The sequence below is a fragment of the Balaenoptera physalus genome, assembly GCF_965194825.1.
Source record: "Balaenoptera physalus genome assembly, chromosome: 10".
NCBI classification, from domain to species: domain Eukaryota; kingdom Metazoa; phylum Chordata; class Mammalia; order Artiodactyla; family Balaenopteridae; genus Balaenoptera; species Balaenoptera physalus.
The window spans coordinates 102,378,727-102,396,714 of record NC_138889.1 but is presented as its reverse complement, the minus strand read 5'-3'; the positions used below and the strand labels follow the sequence as shown (position 1 = coordinate 102,396,714).

At 38.1% G+C, this 17,988-nt stretch overlaps 1 protein-coding gene and 1 pseudogene across 2 annotated transcripts in view; both read left to right on the top strand.

The window, feature by feature from the left end:
* LOC309636447 (uncharacterized protein) overlaps nt 1-10,563 on the top strand; it is a 37,478-nt gene extending 26,915 nt beyond the window's left edge. The window contains 2 exon segments of the mRNA XM_082409595.1: nt 4,818-4,916; nt 9,075-10,563. Coding sequence (XP_082265721.1) covers nt 4,818-4,916; nt 9,075-10,093 — 1,118 coding nt within the window. The 3' untranslated portion in view covers nt 10,094-10,563.
* Nucleotides 212-9,133, top strand: LOC309667559 (olfactory receptor 5B2-like; annotated as a pseudogene). The gene has a single exon. The product of its transcript is annotated as an olfactory receptor 5B2-like (transcript).
* Nucleotides 10,564-17,988: the final 7,425 nt, after the last annotated feature.

The following is a 17,988-nucleotide window of genomic DNA, read 5'->3' as shown; positions in this document are numbered from 1 at the left end:
ACGTAGAGAATGAACTTGAGGACACAGGGAGGCGGAAGGGTAAGCTGGGACGAAGTGAGAGAGTGGCATGAGCTTATATACACTACCAAATGTAAAATAGATAGCTAGTGGGAAGCAGCCACATGGCACAGGGAGATCAGCTCAGTGCTTTGTGACCACCTAGAGGGATGGGATAGGGAAGATGGGAGGGAGGGAGACTCAAGAGAGAGGAGATACAGGCATATATGTGTATGTATAGCTGATTCACTTTGTTATAAAGCAGAAACTAACACACCATTGTAAAGCCATTATACTCCAATAAAGATGTTAAAAAAAATATTGGTTGGAAAGGAATAAATAAAATCCCCACAATTCAGAGAAGATATGAATTTCTACTTAGAAAATCCCAAAGAATATGACAAAAAGCTGTAGAACTAATGAGTTTAGCAAGTTCTTAAGAAACAAGGTCAATATTCAAAAATCCATCATAATTCTATATAATGTCAATAAACAATTAGAAATTGAAATTTAAAAGCAGTACCATTTGCAGTAGTACCAACACCATGAAGTACTTAGGTATAAATCTTGCAAGATATGTGCAAGATGTGCTGAAGACTATAAAACATTGACTAAATAAATCAAATATGACAAATGGAGCAATTTACTACATTCATGGATTAGAAGACTAAATAATTTTAAGATGTTTGTGTTCCCAAATCCCAGAGAGAATTTTTGTAAAAATGGGCAAGCACATTGTAATATTTATATGGAAAGTCAAATAAACTGGAATAACCAAACAATTTTGAAGAACAACAGCGTTGAAGCACTCACATCCCTCCTTTCCAGATTCACCATTAAGCTACAAGAGTCAAGTAGTGTGGTATCGGACAAAGGATAGCTGTATTAGATTAAACGTTACTGGAACCAGATAGAGATTCCAGAAATACAGCAATACTGATATCGTCATTTGATATTTGCCAATTCTGCAAAGGCAATTTTAAAGAGAAGTATAGTATTTTCAACTGATACAGTTCGAATACTTGTTAAAAACTCAAAAAGGCAAGTCACGAACTGGGAGAAAGTATTTGCAAATCGCATATCAGTCCTTATCAGTAAAGGGTTTGCATTTTGGAATACATAAAATATTCTCAAATTGGAATAATAATGAAACAAATACGGTAAAAATGGGCAAAAGGTTTTAACAGAGACTTTACAAAGGAAGATAATAGGGATGACAAATAAGCACATGAAAAGATGCTCAACGTCATTAGTCATTACAGAAATGCAAAACAAGGAGATACACTACAGACCCCTTAGAGTAACTAACTAATAAAAACAAACCTATAAATATCAAATACTGCCAAGGATGTGAAGCAATCAGAACTCTCATACATTGTTGGCAGGAATGCAAAATAGTATACCATTTTGGAAAACAGGTTGACTGTATCATACAACCCAGAATCTCACTCCTAAGAATGCACCCAAGTGAAATATATGCATATGTTCACGTAAAATTCTGTATGTGAATGTTTATAGACACTTTATTTGTGATAGGTAAAAACTGGAAACAGCCCAATTTTCTCTCAACTGTGGAATGGATAAACAATCTGTGCTGAATACACAGAATACCTCTCAGCAATAAACAGGAACCAATTACAGAACAACTACACAGCTCCATAAATTTCAAATTCATTACGCTAAGGGAAAGAAGCCAGACTCAAAAGACAACCTACAGTATGACTCGTTTTTTATGACATTCTTACAAAGCCCAAACTATAAGGGCTGAAAACAGATCAGTGTTTGCTAGCAGGTAGAAGGAGGGGTCAAGCATAAAGGGGTATAGGAAATTTGGGGGGTTGATAGAACCGTTCTACATCATGATGTGGTGGTGGCTTTACAGCCACATACATTTGTGCAAACTGTTAGAACTATACATTAAAAAGTGTGGCTGTAACTTTATATAAATTATACATTAATTAGAAAATGAAAAAAAAGTCAAGTAACACAAACTGCTCGGTGCACTTACTCAACAGGCACTTAAACTCCCCACAGACAGTTTAATTGCTGCTTCACTAAATAAGTGAGATGAAGAGCTGAGAACCCTATGTTCTCATAGGGGACCCCATTCCCCTGACAGCTCTGTGTCCCTATAACTTCCTCCTGGCTCCTATTCATTAGCCTTTGGAATCTCCAAATTACTCCAGTCTGTGTGCAGAATGCTTTTTTTCATTTGTTTATTCATCTGAATGGTAATAGATTCTAGTGTACATGTCAGTTTCCCTCCAAACAGGATTTGCTTAGAACCTGCAGCCAGAGCCAAGGAAAACACTCTAAGATAAGAATTACACTGATTCAGGTTAAAGTGATAACCCCTTTACCAAATTGTTTTGTAGATCATCTTTCATTTGCTATTCACAGACAGAATTCTGTGAGATGTGTGGGAGAGGTAATTTTATTATTTTTGTTTCATAAATAAGAAAACTAAGCTTGACAGAGGTAAATGACTCTTCCAAGGGATCATAAATAATACATGGGAGATGTAGGACTTGAACCCAGGTTTCCTAGCTCCATGTCAATGATTTTTCTTCCATTTATTCATGCTTCAGAGACATTAAAATCTTTTTTACCAGTACCTGAGAGACCTTCTCCAATAGGATTTATACATTCTACCCTGGTTGATTTTCTGATTTCAGACTCACAATTCATGGTTGCCTTTCCCTTTTTGTCAAGGAGGAAGGTAAGCTTCTATATTTCCTTAACATTATTAGTGAGAAGTGTAATTCATGCAAAAACCAGAAGGAGGCTACATCTGCTATAAGACATTTCACAACGTAGTGGATGTTTTCAATATTTTTCTCAAACAGTGAGGAGGAACTGATCACTAAATGTCAAAATCTATGTCAATGGGGAGTGTTGTGATACTCAGGAAGCACCATGCTGCTTTCCTAAAGAGGATAAGAACAAACAAACCACCACCACCACAACAAAAACCAAAACAAAAAACACATAGGATAGATTGTGCTCTGATTTGGTAACTTCATTTACTTTACTGACTCTAGGCCTGTTACTGAAGGGGAAGTTAAATAGAACAGGGTGAAATGATACTTCTTTAGACTACAAGAGGACCACCATGAATTAGAAAACCCCTTACTTTATTTATTTCAGCCTTCTTTTCCTCTTAATCTCACTCATATTATTACTAGCACATCTAGAAAAGCTAAGAGTGACGGCTAAGGCCATAGGCTTTAAAATCTGTCTGACCTGGATATGAATCTTGAGTTTATTTCTTGTTAGGTGTAGATTTTTATGAAGTCTCCTAACCCCTCAAATACTCAGTTTCCTTAATGAAAAGAGGTGGATAATAATACTCCATACCTTATAACATTGTAGGATGAAGTTGTAGGATAATATAACAAATGTCTTTAGGTACTAGGCATGAAAGGTGAAGTCGTGAAGGGGAAACTGGTAGAGAAGAATGGTTAATAAATGGAAGCTGTGACACAGGCCTCAAATTCAAATGAAAAAATTTAGAATGCGAGGTTCACCACAAAAGCAGATCTGAAAGCTCGTCAAACTCAGGAGCATACAATTTCAACCCTAGATTTTTGTGATCCAGCTTATGGGTGGCAGTTGTGAGAGTAAGAATGAGTTTGAAGCAGAAGAAAACTGTTTCAATCCAAGGTAAAATATGGATCTCTAGGAAGAAATTGAACAATGGCTGGTACAGCCAATGATATGGTTAGAGGAAAGACAGAGTGAGACCCACAGGAGGAATCAGAAGACCTGAGTGGACATAGTGTGTGAAGAAAGACTAATCAAGGAGAGAGGTTATCAAACTACAAAAGTAATCCATAACCTAAAGCTCTGAATATTGCTGCCCACTTTTTCCAAACCATCATTTCATCCTAATACTAACATTAGAGCTAACACTAATCAGGCTTATATTTATTGTTTTTCGTGCATTATTTTATTAACTCTAACTTTTGTCCCTTCGCATTACCTCTTTGTTTTTAGCGATGAAAAATATGAGGCTCAGAAAACTTAGGTTAGGACACTGTCTCCCTGATAGTAAATGGTAGGTACTTTTAGAATGCTATTCATCTCTTCCCAGATCTTGAGTTCTTACATTCAGTGCATTACTTTCTCTTCAGAATTGCCTTTGCTTGTTGGGCATATTTGTTGTTGCAGTCATTGCACTGCATCTACATTACATGTACATCTCTGTTACTCCACTGTAAGTCCCATAGCCAAGGATAGTATATTAGTTATTTCAGTAGTCCTAACAACTAATATTAAACTTGGTCTAATGGATTCAATAAAACATGTGAATTGAATTAGTTCACTTCAACTCAAATTTCAGTTCATATCATGGGAATTGGGAACTAGTCTGCCTGGGTACAAAGCTTGACTCTTCCAGTTAATACTCATGTAAACTCAAACAAATTAAGCAACCTTTTTGAGTCTAAGTTATCTCATAAAATCAATGAGGGTAATGACTAATGAACCTCATAGCATTGTTAAGAGGATGAAATGAATATATATACATACAGTCAATCCTCATATTCACAGATTTCACATTTGCAATTTTTCCTATAATTAAAATTTATTTTAATCCTAAAATAAATATTTGTAGTGCTTTTGTGATCATTTAGGGACATGTGCAGAGTGGTGAAAAATATGAGTTGCTTGACGTTCATATTTCCAGCAGAGGTTGAACAAGGCAATTGCTCTACCTTCTTGTTTCCGTTCCCATACTGTAACTGTTTATTATGCAGTCTTTGTAGTGCCAGTTTTCCACACTTTTATGCCTTTTGTTGGTGATTTTTAAATTTAAATAGCCCCTGAGTGTAATGCTGAAGTGCCGTTGAGTGTTCCTGAGCACAAGACTGTGATGTGCCTTAAGGAGAAAATAAGTGTATTACATAAGCTTCATTTAGGTATGAGTTACAGTGCTGTTGGCTGTGAGACCAATGTTAATGAATCAACAGTATATATTAAATACGATGTTGTTAAAGAGAAACACACATAAACAAGCTTTTGGATTGATTGATTGATGAAAATGTGACCAGAGGCTTGAAGGAACCTATTTGTGTATTTCTGCTAGGAGCAAATAAGCACTCATGAATTCACTGTTCACTGTTACTTTATAGAACCCAACTACTACAGCTAATGAGGATCGACTGTGACATACTGGAATGTGAGCACTATAGAAGGGTATGTTGTTTCTAGACTCAGTAGATATGATTTGGAAGATGGAGTCATTCCAGATATGTGACTTTGGACAAGTCATTACCCCTTTCTATACCTCAGTTTCTCATATACAAGATTAGTAAACTTCATGAGTGATCCATGAAGCCCCTCAATTTCAACTATCTATAACACAACAGATAGTTTATTTACTAATTTTCTTATGTGTATGCTTTAGATCTGGAGAACAAATTATTGCTGTAATTAAAATAATCCACAGGGCTTCCCTGGTGGTGCAATGGTTAAGAATCTGCGTGCCAATGCAGGGGACATGGGTTCGAGCCCTGGTCTGGGGGGATCCCACATGCCGCGGAGCAACTAAGCCCGTGAGCCACAACTACTGAGCCTGCGTGTCTGGAGCCTGTGCTCCGCAACAAGAGAGGCCGCGATAGTGAGAGGCCCGCGCACCGCAATGAAGAGTGGCCCCCGCTTGCCGCAACTGGAGAAAGCCCTCGCACAGAAACGAAGACCCAACACAGCCATAAATAAATAAATTAATTAATTAATTTAAAAAAATAAAAATAAAAATAATAATAATCCACAGAGTATACATGCATTCCAATTTCACTGTACCCTCTTTTCCATTCCTGTTCCTTTACCTCTCATTGTTGCAGGGCATCGTGTGATTCTCAAATGATGTCCATGGAGAACAATACAGTAGTGACTGAATTCATCCTTTTAGGACTTCCTGATGCTCCAGAAATGCAGGTCCCACTCTTTATAATATTTACTCTCTTCTACCTCATCACTCTAGTTGGAAATCTGGGGATGATCATGTTGATTCTGTTGGACTCTCATCTTCACACTCTTATGTACTTTTCCCTCAGTAATCTCTCACTGGTGGACTTTGGTTACTCCTCAGCAATCACACCCAATGTGATGGCAGGATTCCTTACAGGAAATAAGGTCATCTCCTACAATGCATGCACTGCTCAGATGTTCTTTTTTACAGTCTTTGCCACGGTGGAAAGTTACCTCTTGGCCTCAATGGCCTATGACCGCTATGCGGCCGTGTGTAAACCCTACATTACACCATCACCATGACAACAAATATGTGTGCTTGTCTTGCCATAGGCTCTTATGCTTGTGGTGTTCTGAATGCCCCTGTAAACATTGGAGATACCTTCAGTCTCTCTTTCTGTAGGTCCAATCTGGTTCATCACTTCTTCTGTGATCTTCCAGCAGTCATGGTCTTTTCCTGCTCAGATAAACACATCAGTGAGATGGTTCTTGTTTATATTAGTACCTTCCATGTGTTTTTTGCTCTCATGGCTATCTTTATTTCCTGCATGTTCATATTTATCACCATCCTGAAGATGCACTCAGCTGAGGGATTTCAGAGGCTTTGTCTACCTGTGCCTCCCACCTCACTGCCATCTCTGTCTTCTATGGGACAGTCATCTTCATGTACTTACAGCCAGCTCCAGTCATTCCATGGACACAGACAAATAGCATCTTTGATCTATGCTCTATGGTCATCCCCACGCTGAACCCTGTGGTCTACAGTTTGAGGAAAAAACAAGGAGGTCAAAAGTGCATTCGAGAAGGTTGTTGAGAAGATAAAATTGTCTCTAGGATTAGCCCTTTAATAATGTAGGATCCACAATAAGTTAGTATCATCTCTTTAAGATGTTCTTTGCTCAGTGACTCACATGTTAAGGCCGACTCTACACTTACCTTCCTAAGGACATATCCCCCCATCGCACAATGTCAGATGTCTATTAGAAACAAACATAATGTTAATTATCATGTGTCTTTCTACCTCATGTCAATGCAAATATACATGTGAAACAAGAGCATACACAAGCCCATGGTTAGAAGTGCATTCATGTGTCCCATGTATGCACATACAAACAGGAGGAGGAAATTTGTTAAATAAGTAAATGGAGTGTGGCTAGTTTTTGAAAAAAAAAGAAGAATTTAAAACAATCAGCTGGGGAGCCATATGATACAGCAATCCCACTCCTGAACATCGTTCTGGAGAGAACTATAATTTGAAAAGATACATGCATTCCTATGTTCATAGCAGCACTATTTACAATAGCCAAGGCATGGAAATAACCTAAATGTCCATTGACAATGAATGGATAAAGAAGATGTGGTACATATATACAATATGTACCATAAAAAAGAATGAAATAATGCCAGTTGCACCTACATGGATGGACCTACAGATTATCATACTAAGCAAAGTAAGTCAGAAAGAGAAAGACAAATACCATATGATATCACTTATACATGGAATCTAAAACACGACACAAATGAACTTATCTACGAAACAGAAACAGACTCACACACACAAAGAACAGGATGGTTGCCAAAGAGGAGGGGAATGGTAGAGGGTTGGATCGGGAGTTTGGGACTAGCAGATGCAAACTATTATGTACAGAATGGACAAACAACAAGGTCCTACTGTATAGCACAGGGAACTATATTCAATATCCTGTGATAAACCATAATGGAAAAGAATTTAAAAAAATCAATTGGGGTGTAAGGATATATATAATTATATATAATCTTATTTATTTCATTAATGGAAAATCTGTTGTCCATCCTAAATTCAGAAAAAGAAGTGATACAGTTTTTTGGTTTTTTTTCAGTAAATGGAAGTACTTTTTAGGCACAATTTTTCCAGAGCTACATAAATATTATTATTTTTTTTTATAAATATTATTTTTTAAAATGAATTGATACTTTTGTCTTTCCTGAGTTACCTGGTATAAACATATTTACATGATAATTTTCAAAAAGAAAAAAAAAAGACCAGAATAAGAGTACATAAAAGAGATGAGACAATAAAGACATTTTGTGATTTATCAATATATGACTACCAATATTTCACATTTTGTTAAAAAAATGCCTCTGCAAACATTGGAGATAACTTCAGTCTCTCTTTCTGTAGGTCCAATCTGGTTCATCACTTTTTCTGTGATCTTCCAGCAGTCATGGTCCTTTCCTGCTCAGATAAACACATGAGTGAGATGGTTCTTGTTTGTATTAGTACCTTCCATGTGTTTTTTGCTCTCATGGCTATCTTTATTTCCTGCATGTTCATATTTATCACCATCCTGAAGACGCATGATCATCTCCACTCTCATTTCACTCAAAGTATATTTAAGTACATGCCCGAAGAAACATCATTTATGCAAACCACATGTAATTCACACATCCATGAGTGGACAGAAAAATGAGTCCAAACATAAGTGGGATTAGTCTATTTTTATTACTATAATTTAAAACAATGATTTTGGTGTGCTAGTTTCCCCACTACATCTAGTTTACATATATATCTTAGTTTCTCCACTGTGCACCCACAAGCATTGAGTTTGGTCTAGTGTATGCAATGAATAAATACGAATTTAGTTAAAATAAATTCAATTAAACTTCAGTTAGGATCATGTGTCTTGGAAGTCACTCTGCCTGGGTCCAAAGCTTCAATCTGTCAGCTGGTACTTGTGTAAACTTGCTCAAAACACTTAACCTTTTGTAGATTTGTTAGAAGATTAACCATATTTAAACAAATTAAACATAAATGTGTACTTGGACTGAGCACCGTATAAATGTTAGCTGTTAATAGATTGAAGTGATCTGATTTGGGACATGTATTTATGGCAAATATGTGACCTAAGACAAATAATAATCTCTTTCTGCACCTCAGGTTGTTCATTTGCACAAGTGGGAAGTTGGCCATGTAATCCGTATGGATCTTTCAGCTTCAACAGTATGTAACTATAAAATAATTTATTTACTAAGTTTTTTTTCAATCAATGCTTTAGATCAGAGAATCATGAAGAATAATTTATTGCCATCATAAAATGAAAAAATAACGGAGTGTTTATATATTTAAATTTCAGTGCAATTTCTTTGCCGTTTATCAGACACTCCTTGCTTTCTCATTACTACAGAGAATTTAGTAATACACATGGAGAATGGTACAAATGTGATGGATTTCATCGTGGTGGGTCTAACCAATGCCCCAGAACTTCAAATTCCCTTCTTTATTGTGTTCATCCTCATTTTCCTCATCAGTACTTTTGGAAACCTGGGGATGATCACATTGATCCTGTTGGACTCCCATCTCCACACCCCAATGTACTTTTTCATCATTAATCTGTCCTTGGTGGACTTTGGCTACTCCTCAGCTGTCACACCTAAAGTGATGGTTGGGTTCCTTAGAGGAGACAAGATCATCTCCTACAATGCATGTGCTGCTCAGATGTTCTTATTTGCAGCCTTTGCCAGTGTGGAAAATTTCCTCTTAGCCTCAATGGCCTATGACCGCTATGCAGCAGTATGTAAACCCCTCCATTACACCATCACCATGACGACAAGTGTGTGTACATGTCTGGCCATAGGCTCCTATGCATGTGGTTTCTTGAATGCTTCCATCCACGTTGGAGGTACATTCAGCCTTTCTTTGTGTAAGTCCAATGTGGTCCATCACTTTTTCTGTGACATTCCAGCCGTCATAGATCTCTCTTGCTCAGATAAACACATTAGTGAGATGGTTCTTGTTTTAATTTCAAGCTTTAATGTCTTTTTTGCTCTTCTGGTAATATTGATTTCCTACCTTTTCATATCGATCACCGTCTTGAAGAGGCACTCAGCTAAGGGATACCAAAAAGGTTTGTCCACCTGCGCTAGTCACCTCTCTGCCGTCTCCATCTTCTATGGGACCGTCATCTTTATGTACTTACAACCCAGCTCCAATCATTCCATGGACACAGACAAAGTGGCATCTGTGTTCTATGCTATGGTCATTCCCATGCTGAACCCTATCGTCTACAGCCTGAGGAACAAAGAGGTTAAAAGTGCATTCAAGAAGGTTTTGGGGAACGCAAAGTTCTCTCTAGCCTTTGGATTTTAATGTTGTGTGATGTACAATAATCTAGTTTCGTTTCTCTCAGGTCATCCCATTCACGTTTTAGCCCTACATTACATTTAATTCCTAAAATTATATCCAACTCAAAAGTCTGTTGTTTAGTAAAAATAAAATATACTTAATACTTCAACTATATATGTCTCAAGTGAAGCATAAGATATTCTGGGTCCTGCTTCTTAAAAACCTTATGAATCGTTTTTGATTTATTCACTTGTTACACAGATGTTTTCTCTACCACATGCCAGTGCAAACATACATGTAAATCAGTAGGACAAACAAGCCCATGAACAGAGGTTCATACAAGTGCTCTATGTGGGCATGTGGTCACATACATATGGCAGTGGTAAATTTGTAGTGTAGGTAGCTTATAATACAATAATTTAAAATAGTTTAAAGCTATTAGAATATAAATTTATATCTAATCTTATTTATTTCTTTAGTATATCTGTTCTAAGAGTCTTAATTGGAGAAAAAGCTATATAATTCTAAATGAAAGTATGTCCTTGGGGCTTCCCTGGTGGCGCAGTGGTTGAGAGTCTGCCTGCCAATGCAGGAGACATGGGTTCGCGCCCTGGTCTGGGAGGATCCCACATGCCGCGGAGCAACTGGGCCCGTGAGCCACAACTACTGAGCCTGCGCGTCTGGAGCCTGTGCTCCGCAACAAGAGAGGCCGCGATAGTGAGAGGCCCGCGCACCGCGAAGAAGAGTGGCCCCCACTTGCCGCAACTGGAGAAAGCCCTCTCACGGAAACGAAGACCCAGCACAGCAGTCAATCAATCAATCAATCAATCAAAAAAAAAAAAAAAAAGTATGTCCTTTGTTGGCACATTTTATTGAAAGACATAAATATCACATTTAAATTGAGTTATATTTCTGTCTTGGCTGAGTCATTTTGTAGAACCAATGTTTCCATTACGATTTTCAAAAGGAAGAAAGAACTGGAATACAAGAAAAATGGAAGGAAATAAAAGCATTTTCAATTATTTATACATGAGCACAAACTTTCACAATGTGTAAAAATATGCGCTGAGAGTATCAGTAACATTGTATGTTTTTCTATCTGCAGATGCTTTGAAATGGTTAGTGCTTCTCATTTGTTTACACTTAAGTTGAGTTAGGTCATCCTTTTCACTCTCCAAGTCTTCTCCTCCACTCCATTTACACTGATTCCCTTGCTATTTCTTGATAACTCCATATATGTTTCCACATCAGGGCCTTTGTACTTACTACTCCCTCCAAGAGGAATCTTCCCTTACTTCATTCAGGGTGTCCTTAAATGTTATCCTACCACAGAGGCCTTCCCTGACCATCTTTATAAAATACTCTCTCCTCCCCACATACAGCAACTCCTCACCCTGCGTTTTTCTTTATAGTCCTTATCAACACTCACTCATGTATGTTTGCTTGCCAACTGGTTTGTTAACTATTTCTCCTAACTAGAGTGTAAGTTCCATAAGAGCAGTGACTTTATCTCTTTTTCTCATATGGTCCTCAGTACCTAAATGAGTCTGTGTTTCACAGCAGATTCTCAATAAACACTTATCAAAAGTACAAATAAAGTTTGAGTCCTTTTGTACTATATGTTAAATCTTTGAAACATTGATGATTATATTACAGTTTATTCCCCTTAGTTACCTTGTAGATATACATATAGAGCATTTCCAGAGTTACAGCTTATTTTCTGCTTTGCTGAAATGTTTTAATCTACATTCTTGCTCAATGTTTTCATGCCCCACTTTTGGCACAATGATTTCCTAGATATCCCATCAATGGGTAATCTCAGATCATCTCAATATGTCTTGTAAAGTGGCAAGTAAACACCAAATAAATTCTAATTGGTAAATCATAAGAATACATTAATATGAGATTGAATAAAAGTTTACTCTCTGATTTAATTTGGAAAATTACTTCATACGTACTGTTTATACACCTAACTGAAATGCTTCAAAATGTCCGTATGGAATATAGACCAGAAAGTATCTGTCAGTGATAAACATAACATGCATTTCATATCCTAGTGTAAAGTATAATCATTATGCATTTATTTGACCCTCAGGGATCGCCATTTTATACTAAAGCTCTAATGGGAAAGTGCACCAGTGACTCCTTTTTTGTCTCTATTTAATTATTGACTTCAACATCTCAACATTTGTAAGATTGTGCTTGAATGTACTAAGATGATCATGCTGTTCCCAGTGGGCAGTGTGTTATATCACAAGATTCCCTTCTGTCTTTATAGTGATGCTTCTCTTGTTGAAATTTAATTATTTAACTTTAGAATTATTTTAGAGTTACAGCAAATTTTCAAAGATCATGTAGAATGTTCCCATGTGAACCCGTGTAGGTTGAATAGTGGCTCCCAAAAGATCCACATCTGAGTCCCTGGAACATGTGAATATTACCTTATGTAGCATAAAAAGGACTGTGTGCATCTGTGATTATCTTAAGTATTTAAGACTGATCAATTACCCTGGATTATTCATGTGGGCCCTAAAGGAAATCATATATATCCTTATAAGAAGAAGTCAAAGAGGACTTCCCTGGTGGTGCAGTGGTTGAGAATCCGCCTGCCAATGCAGGGGACACGGGTTCGAGCCCTGGTCTGGGAAGATGCCACATGCCGCGGAGCAACTAAGCCTGTGCGCCACAGCTACTGAGCCTGCGCTCTAGAGCCTGTGAGCCACAACTACTGAGCCTGTGTGCCACAACTACTGAAGCCCATGTGCCTAGAGCCCGTGCTCTGCAACTAGAGAAGCCACCGCAATGAGAAGCCCACGCACGGCAATGAAGAGTAGCCCCCACTCACCACAACTAGAGAAAGCCCACATGCAGCAACAAAGACCCAACACAGCCAAAAATAAATAAATGAATAAATTTATTTTTTAAAAAAGTCAAAGAGAGATTGGACCACAAAGAGGAGAAGGCAATGTAACCATGGAGACAGAGATTGGAGTGATGCAGCCACAAGCCATGGAATACCACCAGAAGATGAAACAGGCAAGAATGGATTTTATTCTACATCCTCCAGAGGGATTAGGAGCCCTACCACCGCCACATGGATTTGGGCACAGTGAAACTAATTTGCAATTTCTGGCTTCTAGTACTGTGAGAGAATAAATTTCCGTGATTTTAAGCCACCAATTTTTTGGTAACACGTTAGAGAAGCCATAGGAAACTAATAAACCCTTGCCCAGGTTCCCCTATGCCTTGTATTATTTATTTATTAAAAATTTTAATAACAAATGTATATATTTGAGTGCAACATGACGTTTTGATATACATACACATAGTGAAATGATTATTGCAGTCAAGCTAATTAACATATACATCTTCTCACCTAATTACTTTTGTGTGTATGTGTGTTGTAGCATCATTCACAATAGCCAAGACATGGAAACCACCTAAGTATCTGTTGAAGGATGAATGGATAAAGAAATTGTGGGGAGAGGAAATCCAGATGGCAGAGTAGGAGGACACTGAGCTCACCTCCCCCCACAAACACATCAGAAATACATCGAAGTGTGGAGCAATTCTCACTGAAAACAAACTAGCAACTGATGAAAGACTCTTATACAACCAAGGCTGTAAAGAACAATCTGCAGGGAGTCGGGTAGCAAGAGAAGAGAAGCAATCAGTTTGGGACCTGTGCCCCTAGGAACGGACATGGAGGAGGCGGGGATTACCTGGGCTAGGAGATCCTCCACGGGGAATGAGCAATTCTAACCACATATTGGGTACCCCAGCCCTGGGGCCCAACACCAGGAAGACAAGTCCCCTTGGCTGGTTTGAAGACCAGTGGGACAGGCTGGGGAGCTGTGAGAAATGTGGAGTCCACTGTGGAGAGCTCACACACACTTGCTGACCCCCTCTCTCCCCCTCCAAACAAGGAGGAAGAAGCATGTTGGGACTGCCTGGACCTCTGGTCAGTTTCCCTCAGTCACCTTAGCATGAGCCCAGGCCCAGGCCAAGCACCAGCTTGGCCCCTCTTGTTCCAATAAGGAGAAGGCTGCCTGGCAAGGAGAGTAAGAAGTGGCTGGGGACAGAGCCAGCTCGGACCCAGCACTATATTTGAATGGGGTAAGGGCAGACATTACTGGTGCCAGATAGAGAGAGGTCAGCCTGGCCCCCTTCTCACACTGAGTGACTGGTCTTTCCAGGCCATAGCGGACAGCGGAGCCACTAAATGGAAAGAACTTGGATTCCTAAGTCACTGTATGAGTCCCATATAGTGTATATGAACAGTATATGAGCAAGAAAAACCTCTGTGGGTGAGCTATTTTTTTGTCTAACAGCTAGTATTATTTATACCAACAAATATAGAGAGATTCCCATAAGACCTTCTGGGTGCTGTTGGTAAGAAGTGGAGGAATATATGACAGAAAATTCTGTAAAATATCTACAGTGCAATTTAATTCCAGAAATATTTATTTCTTAATCCCCACCCAGCTTGTAAAACATAATTAAAATGGCTAGTAGGAATAACATTAGCACAAGAAAAATAAAAGCCCACTTTAACCAAATTTTCTGATCTAAGATATCGCACTAAAATCCTCTGAGCTTCTACTGGAGATAATAATTGTACTAAATGAGTGCTGAATGAGCAAGAACTTTGCACAGTGCTGGACAGAGAATAGTTGTTTAATAAATGTGTCCTTTCCCTTCTCTTCTTCTCCCTAATCCTTCTGCCTCTTCCTTTTCTGTATTGGCACCCTTCTCTGTTCATCCGAACACATTAAATACACATAACATATCAATAAATCATATATTGTATTATTAAATATTAATAGAATGTATTATAGAAATAGTTATATCGTTTATATAATCACTAATATATTTAATATATTCTTGTTACATTTAATATATATATTTACATTTACAAGTGTGGCTCTGCTATTTAATTGTGAGCTTTTCGAGGACAGAAGTGTTATCCCATAAAGTTTGTATTCTTGGAATGTAGTCCAACGTTGGTCAAATAACCCAATAATCGAAAGAAAATGTGATTGAGAGGGACTGAGATGATTTCAATGTCTTCTGACAACTATACAGCAGTGTGTAAACCTCTCCATTGTACCACCACTATGATAATAAATTTTTTGGTCCTCTGGCCCCCATTGACTGCTAGGTCTGTGGGATGTCCTGAATGTTTCCATCCATAATGATTTAAGTTTCTCCTTTTGTCTGTCCAACATGGTCCATCACTTTTTCTGAGAAAGCAAGCAGTCATGTCTCTCTCTTGCTCTCATAAACCTACCAGTGAGCTAGTTCTTGCTTTGTGGCGAGTTTCAATATCTTTTTTGTTTTTCTGATTACCTTGATTTTCTACCTGTTCATAACTATCACCATTTTGAGTATGTGCTTAGCCAAGGGATACCAGAACGTCTTGTCAACCTGTGCTGGCCACAACCCTGCAGTCTCCATTCTATGGGACAGTCCTCTTCATGTACTTATATTTAATCTCCAGGAATTCTCTGGACACAGATAAGACAATATTGTCTCGTGTTAGTGTTTTAAATATTTAGGATCCTAAATAACCTAATTTAACCCTCTTAGATCTTGGCACAGTGACATACCTGTCAATACACTTTATTTCCTGAAGTGATATCTTCACCTGTTCAAAATTTTGTTTTTGATTAAGAGTAAACATTATACACAGAAATGTAATAGCTTAATCATAAGAGCTCACAGTGAGCTTAAGACATTTTGAGGCCTTATTATGTACTGGGTACATTGGGTAATACAGAAAAAAAAAATTAAGGTAGTATATTATATTGTTTATATTATGCATTGTTTATATTATTAGTCAGGCTTGGATTCAGACTTTAAAGGTTTGAATCTATATGAACTAAGACAACAGTGCCTGGTGTGAAGGGTAATAAGGTTGCAGATGTGATTGTTGCTGATATTATTGTTGTTAAGATTAAAAAGGCATGTCCTATAGGACACATTTACTATCAAATTGAAAGGATAAAACTTCAACATCCTTTAATATCTACTCCTTAGCCCCCACCATCTCTCAGCTTCCATATCTGCATCTTAACTCAGATATCCTTTTCTTAAGTTTCCCAGTGTCTCCTTCTTTGTCTCAGTTCTTACCAGGTGTGACCTAAGCAAGGGTTTGCCCTGAAATGGTTATAATAAAGGTGTTGACAAATGAATGAGTTTAGGATATATTTTGAAGGTAGAGATAATAGTATGTACTCAAGGACTACATGTGGAGTGTGAGGAAAAGAGAGCCAGGGCTGAATAATTCTGGCATTAAGAGCTTGTTTGTTGAAGACTTTATCAGATTGGATTAGATATTTAGCCTGGATTCTGAAAATTGGGAAAGCTATTTCATAAATACAGTTGGGTGAAATAATCAGTACAACCTTCAATAGATTCCTCTGGCAGAAGTCTTGCCATGAAAGATAACGTGTCAAAATTTGTATCTGTTATTATCCCTAAATCTCAACCCTCAGTTTTTTGTTGTTAATAATTGTAAGTATGGTATGTTTGATTATACAATTTTGAATTTAAGCTATTAGGTCACTCACCCACATAAGTTTCTTTAGTAGAGTGGTTCCAATAATTTTGTTGAGCTTTTTTTGTTATTTTTTTGTTAGTCATATAATACTATGACCACTATTCATATTAATATTTATTTAAGAGTAGTAATAATTGTGACATTGCATGCTAACTATGTATTAGGCAGTATTCTAAGTGATTTAAACATATCAACTTATTAAATTCCCCAAACAGCCTTGTGAGGTACTATTATTACCATCCCTGTTTTAAACTGAGGCACAGAGAGGTTGTGAGTTGCCCAAGGTTACCCAGCTAGTAAGTAGCAATACCAGGATTTGAATGCAGGCAAGTCACTCCAGAGACCATGTTCTTTATCACCACAATATGCTTCCTCTGTAAATAACAGTGTTGGTCTCCAAACACCTTTTATTTATTTATTTATTTGTTTGTTTGTTTATTTTAACATCTTTATTGGCGTATAATTGCTTTACAATGGTGTGTTAGTTTCTGCTGTATAACAAAGTGAATCAGCTATGTGTATACATATATCCCCATATCCCCTCCCTCTTGCGTCTCCCTCCCACTCTCCCTATCCCACCCCTCTAGGTGGTCACAAAGCACCAAGCTGATCTCCCTGTGCTATGCAGCTGCTCTCCACTAGCTATCTATTTTACATTTGGTAGTGCATATATGTCCATGCCACTCTCTCACTTCGTTCCAGCTTAACCTTTCCCCTCCCCATGTCCTCAAGTCCATTCTCTACGTCTGCATCTTTATTACTATCCTGCCCCTAGGTTCTTCAGAACCATTTTTTTTTCTTTTAGATTCCATATATATGTGTTAGCATGCGGTATTTATTTTTCTCTTTCTGACTTACTTCATTCTGTATGACAGACTCTAGGTCCATCCACCTCACTACAAATAACTCAATTTCGTTTCTTTCTATGGCTGAGTAATATGCCATTGTATATATGTGCCACATCTTCTTTATCCATTCATCTGTTGGTGGACACTTAGGTTGCTTCCATGTCCTGGCTATTGTAAATAGTGTTGCAACGAAAAATGTGGCACATGTGGAACATGCTGTGTTGGGTCTTCGTTGCTGTGCGCGGGCTTTCTCTAGTTGCGGAGAGTGGGTGCTACTCTTCGTTGCAGTGCGCGGGCTTCTCATTGCCGTGGCTTCTCTTGTTGTGGAGCACGGGCTCTAGGCTCAAGGGCTTCAGTAGTTGTAGCACGCGGACTCAGTAGTTGTGGCTCACGGGTTTAGTTGATCCGAGGCATGTGGGATCTTCTCAGACCAGGGCTTGAATCCGTGTCCCCTGCATTGGCAGGCAGATTCTTAACCACTGTGCCACCAGGGAAGCCCCATGTCTCTT